General features: G+C 33.9%; 3 protein-coding genes across 4 annotated transcripts; all 3 read right to left on the bottom strand.

The window, feature by feature from the left end:
• Positions 1–1,654: 1,654 nt before the first annotated feature.
• LOC132030406 (acid beta-fructofuranosidase 2, vacuolar) lies at positions 1,655–6,234 on the bottom strand. Its single transcript, XM_059420029.1, has 7 exons — positions 5,653–6,234; positions 5,124–5,132; positions 3,644–4,500; positions 3,222–3,383; positions 2,890–3,125; positions 2,201–2,288; positions 1,655–2,077 (listed from the first exon to the last, which is right to left on the bottom strand). Exons 1-7 carry the CDS (start codon positions 6,089–6,091, stop codon positions 1,892–1,894), a joined length of 1,977 nt encoding a protein of 658 aa, XP_059276012.1. The 5' UTR covers positions 6,092–6,234; the 3' UTR covers positions 1,655–1,891.
• A 3,262-nt stretch (positions 6,235–9,496) lies between these two features.
• Positions 9,497–15,567, bottom strand: LOC132030404 (uncharacterized). The gene is made up of 13 exons (XM_059420026.1): positions 15,471–15,567; positions 15,281–15,395; positions 15,127–15,205; positions 14,949–15,024; positions 14,207–14,290; positions 14,015–14,119; positions 12,936–13,016; positions 12,726–12,790; positions 12,048–12,117; positions 11,889–11,966; positions 11,286–11,383; positions 11,060–11,195; positions 9,497–9,890 (listed from the first exon to the last, which is right to left on the bottom strand). The coding sequence occupies exons 1-13, from the start codon at positions 15,528–15,530 to the stop codon at positions 9,744–9,746; spliced, it is 1,194 nt and encodes a 397-aa protein (XP_059276009.1). The 5' UTR covers positions 15,531–15,567; the 3' UTR covers positions 9,497–9,743.
• A 1,711-nt stretch (positions 15,568–17,278) lies between these two features.
• On the bottom strand, positions 17,279–23,881 carry LOC132030405 (probable trehalose-phosphate phosphatase F). 2 transcript variants are annotated; one of them, XM_059420027.1, is made up of 14 exons: positions 23,596–23,881; positions 23,414–23,479; positions 20,025–20,110; positions 19,456–19,938; positions 19,234–19,374; positions 19,089–19,160; positions 18,856–18,981; positions 18,684–18,740; positions 18,461–18,562; positions 18,277–18,354; positions 18,102–18,171; positions 17,930–18,000; positions 17,752–17,844; positions 17,279–17,652 (listed from the first exon to the last, which is right to left on the bottom strand). In XM_059420027.1, the coding sequence occupies exons 4-14, from the start codon at positions 19,744–19,746 to the stop codon at positions 17,599–17,601; spliced, it is 1,155 nt and encodes a 384-aa protein (XP_059276010.1). In that variant the 5' UTR covers positions 19,747–19,938; positions 20,025–20,110; positions 23,414–23,479; positions 23,596–23,881; the 3' UTR covers positions 17,279–17,598. The 2 variants fall into 2 exon arrangements, with proteins under 2 accessions (XP_059276010.1, XP_059276011.1); XM_059420028.1 differs by lacking the exons at positions 23,414–23,479; positions 23,596–23,881 and adding an exon at positions 20,580–21,066.
• Between the last annotated feature and the right edge of the window lie 470 nt (positions 23,882–24,351).

Below are 24,351 nucleotides of genomic sequence, written 5' to 3'. Positions count from 1 at the left end.
TAATTATTCCCTAAAATAGAGCTAAGCCGTTCCACTATTATAGTCTTGATTTCCTTCGAAATGTATTGGGCCGATATTTGGATCGCATTATTAATGTTAAAATTTCATGGGCGTACCAATTTCCCCTAAATTATATTGAGTGTCTTGTCAAGCACATTTTTTTTTACGTGGATTGGCCTTCTTTTGGGGTGGTCTTTAAATTTGTCCCTCATATTTATGATCTTTAAGTTTAGCCCTTCGCTTGGAAAGTCCATAAAAGATGCGGTTCGAACCCAACATAAAATGAAAAATAATTTCGCAAGGCAAGCTTGGGGGCGTGATCCGCATACATTCCTAGGGAAAAACTAAAGTTATGCCCGAGAATGCATAATTAAAAAAAGAAGAAGAACTTTTCCTTAAGGCATAGTTTTAGTTAAGCCTTATAAGACTTTTAATAACCAAAAGTATGCCACATAAGGCAGAACTTTTTTCAGGGATAAACTTTCTTATAAGGCAAAAATGGTTAAACAGAATATATACTTTTAGTTATGTCTGGGGCACACTTTTAATTAAGGCATAACTAAAAGTATGCCTCTATAAAGTAACTTTTCCTTAAGGCATAACTAAAAGTTTGCCTTAAAAAAAAAATAGATATATATGCCTACACTTAAGTTACTTTTAGTTAAGCATCACTGATGTAATTATTCAAACTTGCTTGCGATTTTTTTTTAATTTTTGACTGAGCGGGGGTTTGAACCCGGAACCCATGGATTTTAGGCGAAGGGCAAAACTTAAAGAACAACAATTTGAGGGGCAAAATTTAAAGACCACCCAAAAAGAAGGGCAGTCAAGTATAACTTGAAATTTAAATGCCCGAAGTGTGACCTGCACATGAAACTTCATACATGCAGGTCTAGAGTTATAGCCTGTTTGGCCAGGCTTCTAAAAACAACTTATTTTAAAAAGTACTTTTTTGAAAAGTACCTTTCAAAAAAGTACTTTTAGTAAAACATTTGTGTTTCACAATTAATTTTAAAAAGTACTTTTAAATTAGTGTTTTAAGCCAAGCTTTTAAAAAGTGCTTCTAAGTGTATTTTTCTCAAAAGTACTTTTCAAAAAAGTGCTTTTGGACAAAAACTACTTTTTTTTACCAATTTTTTGTCTTGTCGCTATCCCCAAAAGCACTTATTTTCTCCCAAAAGCTTGGCCAAACACCTCACTTTTTTTAAAATAAGCACTTATTAAAAAAATAAGTACTTCTGGGGGGAAAATAAGCTTGGCCAAACAGGCTATTAGACTAGTCTCACAAAACTGAAATTAATTTTAAAGCAGTTAAATATTAAATACCTTATAATTTGTAAAGAATTAAATAGTGATCCTCAAAGTGACTGCATGTGCCCTAGCCCCGAGATTAATTTATAAAGGTCACGATGAATTTGTAGGGAAATACTATTGATTTTCCACATGGAATTAATTGACCGGCTAATGAGAAACTTATTTGGTTTATAATTAATTAAGCGAATTTTGCGTAAAAATTGGGAAGATCGTTGGAATGATGATTGCACATCCTACTAAACTTTCTTATGGAGTAATTATTTTCACAGCAATGTAGTATTATATATTGAAGTGACCCTTGAAGTTGCAAATATAATTCAAGTTGAAACATAGACGCATATAAAAAAACGCAGACTTCGCTGATTTCTTCATTATTTCAATTTCAACAACGAAGATATCTGGAAGTACATACTCAGACTAGAGAAGAAAAAGGAAAATTGGGAACGATGAAATTCTAATAAAATGAAAAATAAAAAATAAAAGAATACCATGCAACAATACATGGTGGAAAAATCAAAAAGAAAAATCAAGAATTGAAAGCTAGGTACATTGTAAATATGGGTGGGATTTATTAAGTTTAAATAGATTGTATGTTTGCAGAGTCCATTTGCCAAATCTTGACTGTTGCAGTAACGCTAATATCTGTAGCATTGTTAAATAAGTAGACTTTAGCATCTTCATATATTGCCTTTGTTGGATATACCCTTGATGTGATAGCTGCCCTTCCACCTTGTGCAAAACTTTCTACTATTGAATGATCCACCTGTTAATTACATTCACAAAAAATAATTAGTATATGCATAAAAAGAAAACAAGTACTTAATCAATCATTTGGGATAAGTAGTAACCAAAAAAAAAAAAAAAAGATAAAGAAAAGAAAAACTACCAGTGTTCTTAGAGTAAGCTTCTCTCCTTGGAGAACTGGAATTGTGCTGCCATAGATTAGTTTGCGAACATCTGTTGCTTCAGATGACCTATAAATTTAGGAAGTAAAGATTAGAATAACCATTAGCCTACTTGTTTAATCAACAATAATTCCTCTGTTTAAAATTTATATGACATAGTTTGATTGGACATGAAATTTTAAGATAGAACTAGAACACTTAAATATATGATCTTAAGCATGCATGTCATAACATTTGTGCAGACAGTGCTGTTATAAAATTTTAAAACTTGTGGTCTTGAACAGAAATTTTTGCCGCTTATCATTTTTGAGAACAAATGTTTATTAAATGACGCTCTTTTTATTTCTCTCGCAACTTATGGACCTATTAAACCACAGTCTGGAAATCCTATCAGAAAACGTCAGACTACGGTCTAAAATTTTGCTGACGTTGGTTGCCAATCTAATGTTTTATTAGTCCCAAGCTCTATGTTTCCACAACTATAGAAAAAAGAACAAAATCTAAATGGTGGCGTCTAAAAGAAATATATGTCTGGTTATTAAATCTTGTCATTAGAGATAAAATAAGAAATTCAAAGTTAAATTATTTTCAAATTTAAAATATGGTGGCCGAACAAGAAAATAGTATCATTGGTTTTAAGATTATAATGCAAGAGAGGAGAAATTAGTACCTGGTGATATCATTGCAGAAGTGTGTGTTGAAATTGCCAGTAGCATCTTTTGCAATGTAGAAGTAAATTGGAGTTTGCTCTGATAATCCACTATCTGTTAGAACCATTAAACCAAATGGTCCTAAAGCACCACGTTCAGTTGATCCACCACCACTTTTGCAATCATATGTAGCATTACTTCCATCTATTCTCTCCAACACCTTAGGGTCTACTTCAAATTCAGCCATTATGTCCAACTGTAATAATAATCAACAATTCAACAATATCAGTATACGAAATTTTTTATACTATCAGTGTATATAAGTTAGATTCTATCAGCAAAATGAACCAACCTGAGTGGCAGAACCAACTTCTAGTGGGACAACTGAGCCTGGTTTAACCTTAACGTTGTCAAATTCCTTGCTGTTTAATCTCAAATTCTCAACCTCAGCCACTGGCCATGTAATTATGTTGCTTCCTGTCTTCTTATCAAACTTAATAGTCCTTGGAATTGGCTGTTCAAAAAAATAATCACACGTTAACAAATGTTCAATCAATAAAACCACAATTGTTACTATACATACAAGAGTTTAAGTTATATATATACACCGTCAGTGTAACATGTGAGATTTTTAATGTTGAAAATAAGACTGCTTACTTGCTATAACAGGTAAATATGACGTGAAAGTATAAAAATTCCTCAGACTGATTGTGTATGTAACTTAAAACTCTACATAATTATATGATAAAATATGTTCGTCTCAATTAATTGTACCTGAAGTGAGGCCCAACCCTTGCAAATATCAGCAGCTTCACTATCACTTTCAGTGATCCAAGCCCAAAGAACTCTTCTCATTTTCTCTTGGTCATAAAATGACTTTGATGCGTAAAAATTTCCATAATCATATCTTAATCCAATTCCAACATCAATTATGGGATTATCAGGAACCCATTTTCCAGCCACAGCATCATAAGTTCCAAGTGCATAATAATCATTTCTATCATCATCAAGACTGGACTTCAACACATGTTTAACTGCAGGCCCATTTTCTGAAGTGTCAAGCCCATTTTCAGCAATTTTAGAAACCGGGTAAAAGTCCACACATTCCCACATACCCGTACCCGGTACACCATGTAACACACCTTCCAACAACTCAAAATTCTTAAAATCAATTGTGTCATAGACCAATGAGATTCCAGTTTTATTAACCTTTGAACCAATAGTAATTCGCCATTTGCCTTCGGGTGTGGTCCACGCGGTGGTGGGGTCACGGAAATCCTTTTTGGCTATCCCAGGTGGTGGGACCAGGACCGGGTTGCCCTCATACTTGACCCATTTTCTTAACAAAGGATCCGATGGGTCAGCCGGGTACGCGAGATTTTGGACCTGGACAGATTCGTTGGTGGACCCGGTGTATAACATGACGAGGTTACCATCAGGTAGAATGGTAGCGGATCCAGTCCAGACACCGTTAATATCGTACCATTGATCCGCTACCATGGCCACTGGCAGATGCTGCCAGTGGATTAGGTCTCTTGAGACTGCATGTCCCCATACAATGTTTCCCCATACTGCTGCCTCTGGATTGTATTGATAGAACAAATGGTACCATCCTTTGTAGAATAATGGACCTAAAAAGATTTTTCAAAATTGGAATTAGAGATTAATGTAATGTAATTATTGAAGGACGAATAGTTAAGTGGTGATTGTTAGAACAATATAACAAAAACTAAAGAAGAAAAACAAAATTAATCAAATAAGATATGATATATTTGAAATATTATTTGGAAATTAAATTTAGGTGTTTGTTTTATCATCTGGTCCATCATTTCAACTTTAAACTTGAAATAAAGAGAATTTGATATTTGATATCCTGTATGGAAGAGTAACTTTTTATAAATGTTCCAACACAACTTGAAAGAATTAATAAAGGTCTTTACATTTTCTTTCTTAATTTAAATTTGTTGTATCAATAAACTAGGTCATACATAATTAAATAAGTTATCCACCTTTGATTGAAAAAAGAATTTGTGGATCAAAACTAGCGAGGTTGTAACTGGACAGACATGATGGGAGTTTGTGTATGCTCCTAGAAAATTCACATGCAATTGTCTAAAGACAACTGTCTTCATCATGTTGACAAAATTTGTCTACTTAAAAAATTGCTACTATGCTTAATCAGGTCACGATTCTGTCAATAACTTTCAATAATATCAAAACACAAAATAATAGTAATAGAGAAATATTGACTTACCATTAGGATCTGAGGAATAAAATCAAGCAATTGCCGTGAACAACGCAATCCCAGCCAAAGAATCCAACACATGCCAAATAAGAACAACTCATCAATATTCACCTCAAGAAATAATAACAAAAAAAGTAAATAAGATTACAAAATCATCTTAAAATCAAAGATCCATCTTAGGAAAAAAATTCACGAGTATCCATATTCCAAGCTGTAATGGTTTCTTTTATACCAATACCAAAATTTCTTAATAGTATAATGTGCTGTCAATTCTTTTAAACTAAGACACAAAACTTAAAATCATGGGCATGCAATGGAATGAGGATAGTCAATATGTATAATTGAACCAAAAGTAATTTTTACTTCATTCAAGCATTGATTTCCTGTCTCATCTCAATTAAGAAGGGTCATCGAAAGAACAGGTTCAAAGTCACCAATCAATAAACAATGTTTAATGCTGGTTAACAAAAATCATTCTTGATTTATAAAATTACAAAAACAGAAAAGATAGACAATGAGAAAGAAAAAGATTACCAACCATTCATCCAATTCTTCTTAGGTTGAAAGTGGAAGGACGTTCTTTGCCAAGCCAACATTTTTTTGGTCCACGGGAATGGCCGTGCACCCAAAAAATGGCCACGTGACTTGGCAGAGACACCTTGCGCCACCCCACGGGCCAACATAGTCATGGTGGTCAACGGCATTAGATTCGAACCAAGCATATTACACACCGTTTCTTGTGGTGGCACCGGTCCCGGATTAACATTATCTGTTTCTTCGTAATTCCCATATCTCACTGCCACGAAAAATAATAAAAATGCAACTAGACCTGTTAATATCATAAACGTCATTCTTTTTGGTTGCCGGTATCTTGTCGGAGGACTACCGGAGTTGTTGTCGGACTCCGGTAATTGGGTGTAATGAACGCCATTGTTTGTTTCCTCTGAATTTGAGAGTGCCATATTATTTTTTTGCATGGTGATGTACAATCTACTTTATCGACCTTTTATAGGGCTATAGAATACTATCCCTATTTTCCTTTTTTTATTTTACTTCGGAAAAATCGACGGTGGGAACAAAATCTGTTTTTATTGTTTTTTTTTTTTTTTTTCGTTTGTTGTTTTCTTTTTTTACTCTATTTAGGATTTGCTTAATATAGTGGTATTATTGGGTTTCCTTTTACGACTAAGAATAGAAGTGGACGCGACTTGGTTAAAACGTTGCCACGGTAATTTAGGAAATATAATTAAAATAAGAATTTCCTTAATATTGGAAGTTTCATTAAAGCTAAAAGTCCAAATTATTTTTGTCTTCCTTGAAAATTAGTTGACAATTTCAAACAGCCATCATCGTAGAGATTTAATGACTGCTCTCAATTTGGAAGTTTCAACGTTCAAAAACCGCTAATTATCGAGTTCAACGTTCAAAAACCGCTAATTATCGAGTTTCCGTAATTATCTTTGTTTTTACTAGGAATATCAAGGCCCTTTTCTCTCTCTATTTTTTTTTTTTTTCACAATTATAATACGAAAGACGTTTTATTCTTTTTTTGAATAGGAATAGGAAATAAGTGTTTTGTCTAGAAATTAGCCCAAACTTTGTGAATTCCGTATTGGTCTTTGATATAGTTTTTCTATATGGTTTTGGAAAACGATACATGTTAGTTAATTTGGTCCTAGAAGAATTAGTTATGGAAGGAAGACCAAAGTCTAAATTTGTTTTGAGTTAGAACTAAATCCAAGTTGGTTCAACACTTTCACTATTGTATGGGCTTCGAGCCGAGCCCAACAAAACTTTGCAGTAAGTTTAAGTTGATAATAGTTTAATTATTTTTTATTTATATTTGCATAATAAGCAACGATTTATTAGAGTTTCGTATATTGACATACTAAATTCGAGAGTAATTAAATTAGAAATACAATTTAGAGAAGAATCAAATTTTGACTATTGGCTTTATATATAATGATTACTAAACAAACTATAATAAAAAATGAGTTGTTAATATTAAGTTAATGAATGTATTTTAATAACTCACAAAAAAAATCGTTTTATTTAAAATTATAATAGTTGATTGACTAAGAAAAAAATATGGGAATTGTATAAATTATTATATACCTTAGAAATTATAGTTGAATGCTCTTGGAGTGAAATTTCCAATTACATTTCAAGTCACTCACTTTCATTTATTATAAAGTGTAACTTCTAATTAAAAAAATGGAAACAAAATGGACATACTGATATTTCAAGATTCAAACTGCAATCAGGATGCTATGAGACGACAAACCTATTGGCAATTCATTATCTTTTCAATCATTTTCTTTCATTGGGATCAAGCATATCTCCACATTGTCAAATAATAAAAGAAATTAGGTACCAATTGCATCTTGTCCTAATGGAAATGAGCCAATTGTACAAAAGGAGAAAAGACTAATACCTATATATACATCCTGGAACAACAAAAAATATATTAAAAAAAAGCATGTGCTTGGCCACATGCAATGACTAATGAGCTGAAACAGGGTTTCAGTTCCAGAGCCGAATAATAATAATGCTGTTTTTTCTGATGGACCATATCTGCATTATCAATTATACTTGTGTGGTGTTAGTCTGTGGGAGAGAAAATAAATAATTGAAAGGTTTCAATACATTGGATACGTTTAATTGGTTAATTATTTAACGTGATTGGCCATGCTTCCACATGAAACCAATTTGGAGTTACCTACCAAATGCACATGTGACAATGAGATTTTCACATCTTCCACATGCATTTACTGCAATAAAATTAGATCCACCGATTTGGTGTCTGGTTCTTCTGATCAATTCCAGTGGATGATAATCATTTTAGTTTTTCTATTTTCTTGTTCTATGATTTGTTTTACTCATGAGATTAGTACTGAATATGTATAATGGATGTAACTCGAATGGGTACTTTTGACATATTGATAAGATGCCAACAATGTCTAGGTTTAAATCTCACCGGAAACAAAATGTTCTAGCAATCCTATTTCTTGTATTCCTTCTATCTTTTTTTAGGTAATAACTGTGAAATATTACCATACAAATAAATTAACTTTGAATAAACCTAAGGAGGACTCAATGCCTTGGCCACCTTATCTTTTTTTCATTATGTCGTTTTTTCGATGTTTTCTATAATAAAAAAAAAAAATCGTTACGTTTAATCTCCCTGTTATTATGACAAATCTGTATGGACCTTTTAGTAATATGATATGAATTATGGAATCTCAATTATTATGGACATTTTCACATTGATCCATATGATATCAATCATTTTGAAACAACTGTAGATGGAGATAGAAATTGGAGCTTGAGGTTAATTGTGGTTACAATTTTATTTTTTTGGCTGGATTGTGGTTATAATTTCACTTTGCACTAGTGTGTTGGATTTAAATTTCACCAAGGTCTTCCTTCAGGTTCACCCTTCTCAAATTTAGTTTTTCAAAAAAGCCTCTAGTTTATTTAGGCAAAAGGAAATTATTAGCCCATTAATCTATATGATAATCTCTGACCAAGGTCTACAAAAATTGAAGCGTGGAAAATACAAATTGTTACAAATATTTATCCAAGATTTATTGCATGTCCATTTAATGCATAACATAATGTCAGATCATCGTAAAAAATTAACAATATTTAATGCATGAACTAATACAAATACCATAAAAAGTTCTAATAAATAATTATATAGGAAGCTCGCCTATGCGCTGCATATACAGAACTTTTAAGAATAAAAATGCACATTCTTACCACGTTACTGTACTGCTATCCCATAATTTCTTATTCATTCTACGACGACCTTCTTTTTCAATTACCAAAAAAATATTTTTTGCTAATGTCTTTGTTTAATAAATTTATGTGAGGTCCCAACTCCATGAAGTGTCACGTCTTCGTTTTAATCTAGATGATAATCCTTTAGCTACATAGAATTAGAAATTGGCTGTTTTGGGAATTAATCTAAAGATGTTTTGGTACCACAATTACCTGTGAATAAGGTGACTTTCCCATGAACGTATGCAAAGGTCAAAGCTATTAAATTTCAAAGTAGTACTTGGCGATTATTCAAGCTAGAGATCCTGTATCAAACGATACACAGACTGACGCACTTCGTAAATGACTGCAACATTGTTTTGATATTTCCATTCCTCATAGGCATGCTTATTACTATAACGTTCCAATGAACTCCCAAAACCAAAACGGAGAAGTTCTTCAGCCAATGCCAGCACTATTAATTCGAAAATACTTTATCAATTTTCTTCCCTTTTTTTTCATTTACTTTTCGTTTGATCACAGGATAATTCGCAGGCTATACCAAGATCATATTGTCATAGTCGCTAAAGAGAACAACGTCAAGAAGGGCTGACACGGTATTGGAAGAGAGAAAAGAAAACCCCAAAAGCTAGATAGGTCCTTTTCAAGTTCGTTTTCATTACATTAGCGAATCAGTGAAGATGCCGGAAGTGGGACAGTGAGAATTAAACCCACATATTGTGTATGAAACTCTCACTTAAGCCTTCAAGGTGGATTTAAGACTCTGAGTCCAAAGTTCAAAACTAAGAAAAGCTACCATATCATTTCACGAAAACAGGAACATCCTGCTGCTGCATGTTGTGTTTTTCATACATTTGGCGGTGGCCATATCTTGCCAAACAATTCTTCAACCCGCTTAGCCTGATTAATATAGCCATCCATTCCAATAGTGAGGAGCTCCACCGATGCAGGACCCATAGCTGAGGAAAAGCTATATTGATCCCACTTTTGAAGCTGAAATAGAATAGGAATTCAGCTAATGAAGATCATATCATTCTATTCAAACTAGATTGTACTGAGAAGTTAGAATTGTGTAGAAGTTGCAGAGAAGAAAGCAGATAGAACTTCGAATAGAACAATGTTAAGAGCCCAAATAGTAGATGAGAAGAAACATTCCTCCTCCTCAACCTTTCTGTTTTTTAATTAAGCTAGGGTAAGAGAGTTTTGTTTGGTAACTTCTTCCTTCTTGTATTCTATAATAAATGTGTTATGATAAGTATTTTGTTCATTACTTGAGAACTTCAAGAAACAATATCTATTTTTGATATATGAATATATGCATTCAGTTGTCCCGACAGCAAGTCCCCACTACTCCACCTTCTTCCTGACCCTCCCCATTTCCAGCCATTCCACGCACCTCCATGATCATCGTATATCCTACAAAACCACAATATTTGCCTCCACCGCCACCCTTTCTCCAAAGCATCAGTTCAAATACGCACTCAGGCCCCTTCTTGCCCCTTGCCCAAAATCTCTACATCTCGCACACCCAACTTCTTCTTTCTCTTCCTCATCCTCTTCTTCTTCTCACCTATCTTGATTTAAATTGTCCTTCAAACCTAAATATCACTTTCTTTCCGTGTTCTTTCTTATTACTAGGATGACACCAACACATTTGTAATTTGACCGAGTGAAAGACATGTACTTCCTCCGTTTTAATTTATGTATGTTACTTTCTTTAGTTTCTTTCACAAAAAATAACAATCACATTTCTATGTAATAAGTTTTTAATTTCCAATATTCCCATTTTACCCTTAATGACACTCCCTTATAAGAATATGTCATGTTTAAACCACAAGATTCAAATTTGGTAAGGCACATCTTCAATTTAGACTATAAGATTCCACTGTCTGCTTTATATTCTTAAACTTCGTGCTTAGTCAAACTAGACACATAAAAGGACAATGGAACAGATGGAGTAATTATTAAATTTCACAGGCAGCAAAGACCATTCTGCAGTTTATTTCTCTTTGGGGTATAACCTCAACAAATTTCATAACATGATTTGTATCAGATCCATTTGCCTTCCCCAACAAATAACATTCATTCACCCATAATTTCCTTTTGTCAATTGGAAATAGGCTCATGAGAATGAAAGATACAAGATGGTATTGAGATCAAACCTCATCTTGAGTGAAATTGAAGGCAGCAGCTGATTGTGGGGATAACCTTCTTGTAAATGAGTACTTCTCATCAGGTAGGGTCACAGATTCTTTAAGAGATTCCAATACCTTCAGTGGCGTAATAATGTAATCCACCCTGAAGTTGTTAACAAAGTTATAAGCACCACATATGGACCAGACCAGACGCAACAAAGAATTTACAAGCTCGAAGTACAGTCAAAATTACCCCAAAAGGTTGAAGACATCCTGCTTGTTCCGTACTGCTGCAGCCATCAGCTTTGTTTTGTGCCCATACTTGTGGATGTAGTTATAAGCTTTTGTTACCTGAAAAGGTGCAAAGAACGCTCAGCACTTCAGTGATTCGGCTGCAAGATGTCGGGGGAAAGTCCATACAAGGAAAGGCCCATAATATCTCAGTTCCAGGATTCTTGTTCAGACATGGCTGAATAATATTTTCAACGAAAACTGGGCACAATAACATCAAAAATACAATTGATCAATGCAAAACAAAATCCAGGGAGGCATTCAGATATCCCCGAGGAGCAAAACAGAGAGGATATCTTGCAATTAAGTAACAACTCCAGGTTGAAAATAGCTTACATATTTCTGGAGCTTGAGTTCTACAGTTGCTATGTACATGTCCATAATTTGTGATGGTTAGGAGCTCATTGTTTTATCTCTAAATATGCTATTCACAAATCATCTAGATTCGAAAACTAGTCAAATCTAGTAAAAGTGTCCATGCCCCCATGTAATACTTAAAAGTCGAGAGGAATAATCAAATGCATATGGGAAAAAATAAGAGGAAGCAGCAGGTGGTAAAACTGACCAAAGCCAACCCTGGGTCTTCTCCTCTTCTGAGAGCACTTTCAACTTCAGAGTCACCAGTGTGATTGCGAGACCAATCCTGAAAACAGTGATAAATATTATGCCAACAAAGCTAAAGATATCCAAACAACATAATTTCCTATAAGACAAAAGAATTTACCCTCAGGCGACCAACAAAAATCTGAATGACAGAAGCACCAGCTTGAGCAGCAGCAGCAGCTTGACAAAAGCTGAGAAGTCATGACGAAAGTTTCCAATAAATTTAGAATAGACGAGCAAATAACAAGGACTCGCCTACATTATATAGTGTATGTGGACATTGAATGGAGGAGAAACCATTTTAAGATTTATATCTATATTACAAAAAGAATGAGGGACCAGTATATTAAATTTACAAATTTGGTAAAGCTTAGGCATGCATCAGTACTTGAAACACTTTTCCTGAGCTCAAGATCACAACAAAGTATATGTTTCATGAGCCAGTAACAAAGTGAAAAGCAACAAATTTTAAAGAGTTTGTCTAAAAAGCCTAAAGCTAAATAACTGGACAACTTTGTAGAGCACACATGAGAATTGTCTCAATTCACAGTTCTATAGGATGAAGACAAACACAAACTATATCAATAATGAATTAAATGGCATGCTAATAAAGGAGCATGCACTATGCAAACCGAAAAAATATACAGGTTTTTTTTGTCCATAAAGAATAATGGACTGTCTAATTAGATAGACATGCTATGGAAGGAGCAGGTGGCAGGGGAAGAAGGAGCAGAAAAATTAGAACCATATACAGAATATGAACATAAGCTCTTGTCAATCTGTTTGTGAAAGTTTATACCTATAAACAAAAGTCAAATGTGTCTGTATACCCTCAGCTTCCAGCACCCTTGATGCCTCAATTCCCTAATAGAAAGATAAAACACTGACAAATGAAAAAGGATAACCCTTCAAAAGAATCAGAATTCAGAACTTTGGGAGACACAGTTAGATTCAACATGAGTTCTTCTACAGGAGACGGAAACAATTATAATTGTCTTATGGCACTCACTTGCCAAGTTGCAGGAATTTTGAACAGCAATCGTTCTGGAGGCACTTCAAGTTCGGTATAGGCTTTCAAAAGGTCATGCACCTGAAGTTTGAAGTTGAAACCACTCAAATACTATCCAAAAGAAAATTGGACATGCCACAAGAATGATAAACGAATGTGATATGGTGGTAACATAGTGCAATTCTTCATTTCGAAAACATGAAATGACATTATTATAGCATGCTAACCATTTAGACGCAGAAAAATTCCCCACAAACGAGCATGTATATGAAGCCATGGAGTGATTCTTATCTGTGGGTATTTTATGATTAAAACTTCAAGCCGAGATTAAATCTGACAACAGTGGCTCTAGTTTGGAAAACTTTCTGAAATCAAAACCTCCTTACTGCAAGAACGACTCTACGTCTACTGCATGGCGCCCAATTGACTGGGACAAGTTTTGTTATCAATTTGCAAGCAGCCCATAAGTCACATATAAATCATCAGGTTACAATTTGGAAAGCACTACTCGAATTCTACAAAACATAAACATGATATGACCAGTTGCAAGTTCTGCCTACATAAAGATACTATTTTCATGCTTCCATAGTATCTCTTAGTATCTTTAAAACTGAGAGCTTTTTTGGAAAAAATCCTCTAATATATAAGTTATTAGCTTATAACCAAAAATCTGAAACTGAATTCAAGACTCTTATGAATGTATACTTAGTTGTATTATGGTACAGACAAAAGCAAACGCTAATATGTTAAATACAATAAAATTCCCATTATTTAATTGACTATTAAAGAGGTCAATGCCAGTGGAAGGACTAGCCCTAAACAGATGAATCCTAATGCAGGGGTGGAGCCAAAATTTATACTTGATGGGTTCAAACTTCTAAGTTCTTAGTACTGAACTCATTGTACTTAAGAAATTACGGGTTTAGAATTTATCATTTGTTGAAATTTTAGTGGTCTTTCACATATATATCATTGTTTTGCGTAGAAAATATTAGGTTCAGTTGAACCCCTTGATCAGAGGATCCATCAGCCCGTCCTAATGAATACTGAATAACTGATACTGATTTTCACACTATCACCTTTCGCACAATGCCATGTGTGTCATATGCGAGGCGAGCATCCACTTCAGTAGAAACTCGGCCAGGCACAAGCTTTGCTAGATCACCACCAACGTGTGCTAAGGCCTGTTATCACAAACAATAGTAAAGATAATCACTGACTACAAAAATAAAAACTATAATACACCTAGCTAACATAATAAAGGCACCAACCTTGTTGAAGAAACAAGACATCTGGAGATCCGAATTCTCCAATCCATAACACTCCGAATCCGATAAAGCTCTGTCTACAGCACTCTATATACAATATATGCACTTCGGTCAGCACATCATCAAATCAATTAGCAACTGTTCGCTAATATTCTTTATATTTACATGAACCAGTGCCAAGTTCTTCTTTAGATAATCAAAAAGGTGTACATCCATATGGTATACTCCTTCCGTCCCAATTTCTATGAAGGTGTTTGACCAGACATAGAGTTTAAGAGAAAAAGAAAGACTTTTAAAACTTGTAATCGAAAACAAGCAATAGAAATTTCTGCGGCTATAAATCATCTCATTAAGGGTAAAATGAGGATTAAACTTGAATTGTTACTAATATAGAAATATCTCGTTCTTCTAAAAAGGAAAGAGTGTTATATAAATTGGAACTTTGGGAGTACAATTTTTTCACTCCGTCTTTGCGTGATATTACTTGATTTATAAATAAAAGTTGTATACTCTCTCCGATTCAAAAAATATATTTTGGTTAAGGATGTACTTCTTTTCTTCCAAATTTATCCGTATTTAGATAAGTGCGTTTTTATGTAATCAAGAAATTATAATAACTAGGTGCTATTTATTTAAGGGTAGTTTTATCAAACTACCTATTTTTCCTATGAGTTAGTTTTATCCTTAAGGCTAAGTGAGATTTTTGAACCGGAGGTAGTTTATGATAGTTACTAGTAATAATTACCTTAAATTTGGTATCAGGCAGACCGCATATCCCTAAGAGCAGTGAAGAGCTTACAGTAGCAGCAGTTGGAGGAAATCTATAATAAATACGAAAAACAGCAAATAAATAAACACATCAAATTAAAATTATCCAAGTAAGATAACACAAAACAAATCAAAGCACACAGAATAATACTAACTTCTCGAAATCATCGAAAATCACTGTATCAGGTACGATCTCACTATGACTTACTACAGCATCCAATTCAGTGCTCACACCTAAAATCATTACAAAAAAATTCACCGATTTCATTCATTTTACATCAAATCAACACAAATTTAATTATACAGTACCTGTATCGAGAGAAGAAGAGAAGCCGGTAGAAGCTCTGATTAGAGGAAACGATCGATGAGGTTTGAATTTCAAATTCGGCTTTGAGACATTAAATGCATTTCTCAGTTTTCTTTCCTGTTTAATTACATAAACAAATCAATCAATATTTCACATATCACATATGCATATTACACATACATCTATATATACCTGAAGAGATGAGGAAGAAGAGAGAGAAGAGTATAGCGGAGAATGCAAGGAGGATGACATTTTTCAATTCAGTGAAAGAGTGTGTCTGTGAGAGAGAAATGCATCGAAGGTCTATATATATATATACACTCCCTCGTTCACGTCTTTTGACTTGACACAAAAATTAAACAAATAGAGGAAGATTTTTGAAATGTGTGGTTCAAAATAAGCCTTAGATATTTGTATGGATGTAAATTATCTCATAAAATTAAATTGTTTATAAATATAGAAAGGAGATAATTTTTTTGGGACATATAAAAAAGGAAAGGAGGATAATCTTTTTGGACAAAGGGAGAGGGAGTATATTGAAAATGGTGGATGTCCAAATGGAGGAAATCTGAGGATGTACAACTGTTTATGTGTAGCGTATAGCTGAATGTGCAGTTTTCTGAAGTGGCAATATGGGAAATTGAATATTAGTCCTATATTTGGTACAACGGAATGGATAAAGGAAATATTGATTAAAATTAGTAGTATTCTAATTTGATTTCGTTGGTGAAGGGATTAATCAAATTGATCCATAAAAACAAGAACTTATCCAACATTTACGCCAAATCAATATATTAAGTGATACAGTAGACACTCCATCCGTCTCAAATTATCCAGCTTTTTTTTTTTTTAATTTTATACGTCTCTTAAGAAGTGTCTTAGACTTTTTTTTTTTTGGTAAAAAAAGTGTCCACTTATCTAATCAAGAAAGAATTAACCTTATTTTTCTAGATTTGTCCCTATTAAGTGTTATATGATCAAATCTCAATATCTATTTAATTAGGGATAGTTTAGTGAAATTAGCTATTTTTGTCTAGGGGTTAGAATTTTCTTAAAGGGTTTGCAAATGACTAAGTGAACTCTTTTTTTTATCCGGAGGGAGTATTAATTAGGAGGGGTATTTGACTCTATTTGTGTGTCAGAATTCTATTGAAGGTAAAATGGGAAAAAATTAATCAATTGTGCTTTGAAACAAAAAAATTGAAATAATTATTTTTAGTAATCACGACACATAATTTGAGACTGATGGAGTAGTTAATAGTGTACTAAATATAGACATAAGAAGGCTGTAGGAGAATTTGTGAATAATTTGTAAAAGGAGCAATTGGGAATTGGGAGCTGCTCAACCTGGATATTCCACTTTTTATTTGTTAATGCGGTTGTAACTTCCGACAATAAACTTCTGAAAAACAAACTATTGACATTCACATTACCACTTCAAGCATGTGTGTTTTCCTTTTGTTTCCAACTCAAATCAAAATCAATATTTGTGGTTCTGCTAAACAACCTAAAAAGAGAATTTGAGAAAAATATTATTTCGTGAATTTATGCTGGATTTCTCCATCTATGAGCAAAGGTTACGAGTTCAAGTCCTAGAAACAAAAAACTTGTCATAGCGAATGCTTTCCTTAAATAAGCTTACGCAATCTAAAGCTGAATTAATCGAGCCAGTGAACCATCTTCGAAGACATAGGAGATATGTGAATGGTGAAGTGTGACCAATGAGAGCCAAATTAACTACTACTAGTACTAATTAAAATAGGAATATATTGAGATTATCTGAAAGAATAATGCAGGCTATGAGACAACGACAGTGACGGTTTTCCTTGTATTCTCCGCCGAGCTAGAATAACATTATTAAGAAGTTTTGGCAAAAGCTGCAAATATGTATCACAAAGACTATGAAAAGGGGAGATGGTTTCACTTTTTTTAAATTAAAATTCACACTCTCAAAAGTACAAAGCACCATTAATTAAAATCACACAAGAGAGCCAAGGTTGATGAGAAATACATATTTGTAAGAATAATAGTGCAATAAATAAAGTAGCTATCGAAAGTTAACATCTAGTTACTACTACCAACTCAAAAAGAGAAAGGTCCTCCTTTGAAGACCTTCCATTTCCAAAAATAGGATATAAACTAAAGAATATAAAACCAAAGCAAGGAAATAATGGAACTTTGCAAAATTTTAACCTTCATAAAACAGTAAACAAAGATTTAGAAATGACTTTGGCTTATTCATTGGAAAAACTGTAGAAACCCAATACTATAGCATTTTCTTCAATCTAACACTATTTCCCTTTAGCTCCTCTCATGCTTCTTATATATCTTTGTCTTCCATCGTTCTTGCAAGAGATTCCAGGAATTTTTTGACCTGCATATGTTTAAATTTCCTCGCTTAAGATTACAATCATAGAGAAAAGATATTTTTAATATGAAAAAATAAGATCTTTGGCTAAACTCATATGCAGACCTGTGAAGTGTCCCTGAGAGAGAAGAAAGCATTGCTATCTTTTGGGATAGTTGAAACAAGGATTCCATGACCTTTGTATTTCCCCCTCAACACCTGAAATAAAATATACTCACCAAATTAAGATAACAAAACAGAAAAACAGTTTATTCATATCATAGACAGTACGGCTCATACTAACCTTGAATGCGTCTTCATCTGTTCTATCATCTCCAATATATATAGGGAGCACGTCTTTGGGGTTGCTAAAACCTGCATGTTGCACATGAATTTGATAATCAAGTGCACAAATCTGTAACTTAAAAGGCCTCTGAGGACCCTGGATTAATAAAACAAATGAAGGAGCTACATACCTAATGATTCCAGCAGAAATTCAACTGCTTTCCCTTTGTCCCAGTCAATTTCAGGACGGACCTCTAAAACCTATTCAAGAAAGAAACGCATAGAGTATAACGTCAATTAAAGCATTACCATAATGTTTAACCGCAAAGAGTTGAAATGGAGACTTCAGTAGGGACACCAAGTTACCTTCCGCCCATGAGTTAGCCGAAGCCGAGGGTAGTCTTTCAAGACATCATGGACATACTGTGCAATCACAGGCCAATTCTGTGGTCAAAATGAGCATCATTAAATGTTTGTTCTGTTTTTAACCTAGGTAACCTCTGCATTTAGTTGACAATATTGAACAACAACCAACAAAGCTGGCACTCACATTCTCATCTACATTACGATAATGTACAGAGGCGCAAAACTTATGGTTCTCAACTTTTGCACCCTTAATGTCCTTAGTTTTCTCGACAAGGGTTCTGAAAACCTGCAAAGTAGTCAAGCAAGTTATGTTAACATATGTAAATAACTTTTTTTTTCCTTTTCCTAGCAGAAACAAATAGTCATCCACTGGTCTGAAATGCTTTTTAGAAAAACTACTAAAGCACCTCATCAATCATTGGTAGAAATTCACGAGCAGGCTGGAACAGATTAACTTCCTTGCCCTGCTCACAAAAAAAAAGGTTGACAGAATTAGTTTATAAGAAGTTGAACAAGATAACAATGTTTAGAAGGGAATGAATGAAAGGAAAGAATCTGATAAAGCAGCTAGTGTAATACCTGCTGGTCAGTAGTTTTGATACAATTTGGATCGTTAGTAGATAACGTATTTTTGACTGGCAGCATGATGTCCATACCATGGCTACCGGCATAACAGAGTTCAGTTAGACCTACCAACTCATAAACCTGAAACAGTAAAGATCATAAATCACTTTTGCAAATGAAGAAGGATCTAAAATGTAAAAATATTAACATTGATAAAAACCTGAACTAGTATTGAACATAGAAGTTACCTTATCACGGCTTCTCCCACTGATGATTGCTGTTGGGAAATACTTTGCAACATTCCTGACAGCAGAGCGCATCTGCCCAAATATATTATTCTTATATGAATATTATAGATAAGCATCGTTATTTGCATATGAAAGATGGAATTACCTCATTGGACATAAAAGCACGGTCAGGGTCATCAACAATAGGAGAAAGAGTCCCGTCATAATCTAAGAATATCACTATCTGTTTATTCCTTGCTTGCCTCATAATTTGCTGAAAGCAGTTGAGAGCTGATGGATAATTGATCTGGACAAAGAAAGTAATTAAGAAGCTTGGTGAAAGTCTGAACAAATGGACCAATGTGCATTTGGTGAAAGTCTAACATACCAGCCAAGAAAGGTAAGTAACATCGGCATCATCTGAAGAAACATCAATGTTTACTTCCTTCAGAATCCTCTTCCTAGGAGGTGAAGACGACTTCATGGCATCGAGCCAACCATTGGAAAGAACATCATCAAGTTTCGGTGGCTTCTTTCTGGGAATTGTTAGCACACTAGTGGAGAATGAAGGGCCAGATTGTGAATAGGGAAATAAACTAGAATGGATTCCCAATCTGGACTTGTTCAACGGTGAAGGATCAGCAAGAACTGGAGAGGCTTTTGTCGAGTCCAAGTCCATTGAAACAATATCGATTTGGCTGATTATGACAATGAGATTGACAGCTATGCAGTTGACACCTTATAGTAGTGGATGTATAAGAGTAGTACCGAATCTTTAACCAACCCTTTTGTCAATGAAAAACCACCTCTTCAAAGTTTTCTTATCACTACTGCTGGGAATGGATTCCATTAAGTATGGGCTTCCTGCAATCTGGACAAGCCAAAAATTTCAAGGATTTGATTATGAAAATAGTATAGTTTGTGATATTAGACTGACAGAAATTTATCGAGCAGTACCTCATCTCCTGAACCACACTGCATTTACACTACGAACCAGAACATTTTTGGCTCACTATTTAATTCAGTCTAACTTGCCTTCCTACCTGGAGAAACAAGTTAGTGATTGTCAAAACAACATTCTTATATGTCAAAGCCAGTCGACGAAGAATTGACTCTTATACAAAATTTTACCAACATGGAGCAAACAAAGAAACGGAAAACATTTCATGCTAACAGGAAACGAGCAGTACCTCATCTCCTGAACCACACTGCATTTACACTACGAACCAGAACATTTTTGGCTCACTATTTAATTCAGCCTAACTTGCCTTCCTACCTGGAGAAACAAGTTAGTGATTGTCAAAACAACATTCTTATATGTCAAAGCCAGTCGACGAAGAATTGACTCTTATACAAAATTTTACCAACATGGAGCAAACAAAGAAACGGAAAACATTTCATGCTAACAGGAGAAAAATAGACTTGAATCCTTAGAGATAGAAGACGTGTTAAGTTAGCTCTAAATGCATTTCCATTTGAAGAAAGCAGAAGTCTCAAAAAACGAGCCAGCACCTTATTTCGCTCTAGTATGACAATCCACTTCACGCTAAATATTGGATAATAACTGTTCTACATTAAGATAAAGTTGTGTTTTTGCAGAGAAGGGTGTGAAACCCAAATTATACGGGACTCATCTTTGAAGTTTCTCTCCAAGTATATATCTTGATCTCGCCGATGCTTCGCAAAAAAACAGTGAAAACAAATGTGAACAGATAAGTATCTATTTGGCTAGAAGCGGATATGCGAGGACAAGTCGGCACAACTGTCTTCGACTCATGAAGATGTACACGTGTAGTTGAAAATTTTCAAGATTTGTCGCTCTAATTATTAAGTTTGCATAGTGGATAAGCGGCAATCTATATCTATTAACTTCAAAATCCCATATCCACATCCACATTTGGCTGTTTAATAGTACAAAATCAAGATCCATATTTTCCTCTTGGAAGGATATAGGAGTACACATTCAAGGACCTACTGTTTCAGCACCAAGTTCTGGTGAAGGTTAATATGGAAGAGGACCAGGTACACTAAAACTTTTTAAGCTTACAGCTCACTTACAGAACAAACAAAACTTTCCAACTTCCCCATGTACTCACTCATAAGAGGGACCACAAGAAAACTACCACAATTATTCACTCTTTTACAACAGCTAGAAGATAGATTTCTTTTACTTTCCTGTCACTATTCCATACAGAAAACATTTGACTTCTAAGGAAAGTGGAAAAAAGAAAAAGGAAGTCTAATAAAAAAAGGTAGTAATTTACAGTAAATCTTATGGGATTGACAGTCAAAAGTTCAGAGAATATTTGCCATCAAAATAAATGACAAGATACACGAAAGATGCATCAAGAAGATCGGATCATGTCATTCCATCGACTATGTTTGGAACCCCTTTCATTTCTCCCGGTCCCACCAAAACCAATACTATGGTCTGGCTTAATTATGACGCCATCATTAATCATCACTAAGCTTAAATATGTAATGTGCAAATAGAATAAACACTAGTATCTTTTTTTTGGTTATAGATAAGTTGTAAATCCCCTCGACATAACGGAAGATTCGTGTGTATTTGCTTTTGTTCATAGTTTCAACTTCCAATTGTAATATTTTAGTACAGTAGTATTTGCTTTTGGTCATAGCTTCAACTAAGTCATTCTAAAAGCATTTTACTCTCACTGTCACAAAGGTAGTGGTAAAGTCTCATGAATGACACTTTACTCCTCCCTGCACCCACTCGAAAACAGTATGTTGTTGTTGTTGTAGTAGTACAGTCTTTTTTACATCCTCTAGTACAAATTCCTGATTCCGCTACCGTAAATACTTCCAAAGGGGAACTGAGATACAAATCTGATGAAATCAGTGAATAGTCTATGGGCTACCACCAAACTTTTTTTTTTTTGGTCATCAAAGCAGAAAAAAACAAAACCCTTTTTCAGCAACAGTACATTTCCAAAGTAATCAGTGTCAAGCTGGAAGACTTAACATCTCAACGTACCCTACATGATTTTTACCTTTTCCAACAAAAAGCTCAGATCTGAAAACCAACCCAAAAAAAAAAAAAAAAAATTTAAATGGAAAAACATTAGGGAGTACTATTGATTCAAGTAACGCCATTTTGTACTTGCAATGATCTGACTTCCCAACCAACATGTCAGGACAACTTACTTGAACCCTACCATCAAAGTGGAAAAATCGAAAGCTTTAATGCCAAAGAGCTTATTTACTTAATTAAACATCTGTTAAGGCATATTTAAGGTAATTCTTGATCAAAATAATAACTCCATGACACTATATAGACTTAAATTCCTAGAGCAAGTTTAACCTCATAAGATAATAAAATTATAGGAAAGAAAATACTAAAAAAAAGGAAGAAAAAACAAGCAAAATAGTGCCCAAGAATTTTACTCCCGTCACAATTTATGTACTAACACTTTTCACTTTTCGAGATTCAAACTATGTGAACTTTGACCAACATTTATAATGTACTTTTTCATCAAATTGACATCATATAATTTTTGAATATCTAAATTTTAATTCTTAACACATTAAGTTGGTCTAATCTAATTTAGCTTTAAAAATTAGTCAAAATAGCTCTCAATAAGCGAAAAGTGTCCTGTAAACCAAGTCAAAGGGAGTTTAGTTTTACGGACTGTTCATAAGTTGGGCTAAAGGACCTCAAAAAGCCATTGACCTGAATCTGAACAAGAAAAAAATAATGATAAAAAGGCAATGAACAGTTAGTAATTTAAACGAGGGCGTTAATTAATAATTACATAATTAAGGAGTCATCAGCTGACTTTAAAAAAATGTTATGCTAACTGCTAAGTTCCATTTTCCGCGGGTAAACCACGAAAAACTGATAATGACACATAATTAATAGTATTACAGCAACCGACAAAAATAAAAAAATTTAAATTACACGACAAAAGTTAAATTAAGTAGTCCACTATATGGTGCTGTCAAATCCATTATTAGCATGATAAAAGCAACAAACTAAATTTATGATTGTACAGAACTCATAAATCTAATCAATAAGAAAATTTAAAACCAAGCCAGAAATGAAAAAGAATTTCATGGCCAAAACAAAAAAACAAAAAAATACACAAAAATAATCAAAAGACCAAACTTTTTTCCCTTTTCCAGAAAATCCACAACAAAAAATGGCTTAAAGTTTAAACCTTTTGCATGCCCAACTATAGAAAACATACATAGAATCATAATGGGTAACCATAAGAATTACCAAAAACAGATAAAATGTCAACAGCATTGCATGAGAAAGAAAAAAAATGCAATCTTGAATCAAGAAAAGAAGGCAAAAAACACAAGCTAAAAATGTCATAGAATACCTGTTGATTATATCTCAGCCCTTGAAATTAGAAAGAACCAATCTTGAAAATCCAATTATCAAATGCCTAAAAAGAATTATACACAAAAAAAAAAAGTTTCACATCAGATTTAAAGAAGAAGGAAAAAGAAAAAAGGAACAAAAGGAGAATGAATTAAGAAGAAAGATAGAAAAAGAATTTACCTTTGAAAAGAAACGGCAACAAATGGAGAGAAAATTAAAAGAGAAAACCCTAAGAAAATATGAGGAAAAAAATGTAACGGAAAATAAAGAGAGAGAGAGAGATGAAGGGAAAAAGAAGAAGAAGGAAAATATATTTGGTGGAGAAACCTAAGTATATATAGAGTTTACATTTTGATAGCCCCAAAAAAGACGTGCTAAACAAGGAAACCTTTTCCTTCGGTTGTTGAATCAAGAAACACTTTTTTCACACCATTAATTAATTAATGGGATTAATTACCGTAAATAGCAGTATTAGTACCTAAGCCAAAACATTTTGCTCTCGTTTTTCTCCAAGATTTACTCTTTTGCTCTCGTTTTTCTCCAAGATTTACTCTTGCTTCCGACCACTACCGCTCACAACTCCAAGAGGTAAATCCCCTTATTTCTCTCAATTTGATTTTATTGTACTTTACCGTCCAAATACAATGAATGTGGTTGTTCGTTAGATGATTAAATTGTGAAAGTTATGTTATTTTTGTAACATGAAGTAAGATTACTTTTATTTTTCGGACATTGGGTTGCGTCATGAATATCAGGTTAATTAAGCCCTAATATTATCGCGTTCCGACCACTAACACTCACCACTCCATGAAGCAAATCCTCCTATTTCTCTCCATATGTGATTTGATGGATTAATTCCTTTTTATAGTTAAAGATTGATGATTTGAATTTATTGTACTTTACCGTCCAAATACAATGAATGTAGTTGCTCGTTAA

The sequence above is a fragment of the Lycium ferocissimum genome, chromosome 9 (genome assembly GCF_029784015.1).
Source record: "Lycium ferocissimum isolate CSIRO_LF1 chromosome 9, AGI_CSIRO_Lferr_CH_V1, whole genome shotgun sequence".
Classification (NCBI taxonomy): Eukaryota; Viridiplantae; Streptophyta; class Magnoliopsida; order Solanales; family Solanaceae; genus Lycium; species Lycium ferocissimum.
Note: the sequence above shows the minus strand (reverse complement) of the source record. Positions and strands in the feature narration are given on the sequence as shown.

Bases quoted from the DNA above. Each gene is read 5' to 3' on its own strand.
- LOC132030406 (XM_059420029.1), bottom strand. From the start codon at position 6,091: ATGCAAAAAAATAATATGGCACTCTCAAATTCAGAGGAAACAAACAAT. The intron at 3,384-3,643 runs GTACAATTAATT...TTTTTTGAACAG, and splicing joins AGGGTTGGGCCTCACTTCAG to CCAATTCCAAGGACTATTAA. The intron at 2,289-2,889 runs GTACTAATTTCT...CTAAATTTATAG, and splicing joins TTCTGCAATGATATCACCAG to GTCATCTGAAGCAACAGATG.
- LOC132030404 (XM_059420026.1), bottom strand. From the start codon at position 15,530: ATGTCATCCTCCTTGCATTCTCCGCTATACTCTTCTCTCTCTTCTTCC. The intron at 15,396-15,470 runs GTATATATAGAT...GTAATTAAACAG, and splicing joins CTTCTTCCTCATCTCTTCAG to GAAAGAAAACTGAGAAATGC. The intron at 12,791-12,935 runs GTGAGTGCCATA...TCTTTCTATTAG, and splicing joins AAATTCCTGCAACTTGGCAA to GGAATTGAGGCATCAAGGGT.
- LOC132030405 (XM_059420027.1), bottom strand. From the start codon at position 19,746: ATGGACTTGGACTCGACAAAAGCCTCTCCAGTTCTTGCTGATCCTTCA. The intron at 19,161-19,233 runs GTAATTCCATCT...ATATTTGGGCAG, and splicing joins GTGCTTTTATGTCCAATGAG to ATGCGCTCTGCTGTCAGGAA. The intron at 18,001-18,101 runs GTATGTAGCTCC...TGCAACATGCAG, and splicing joins ATTTCTGCTGGAATCATTAG to GTTTTAGCAACCCCAAAGAC.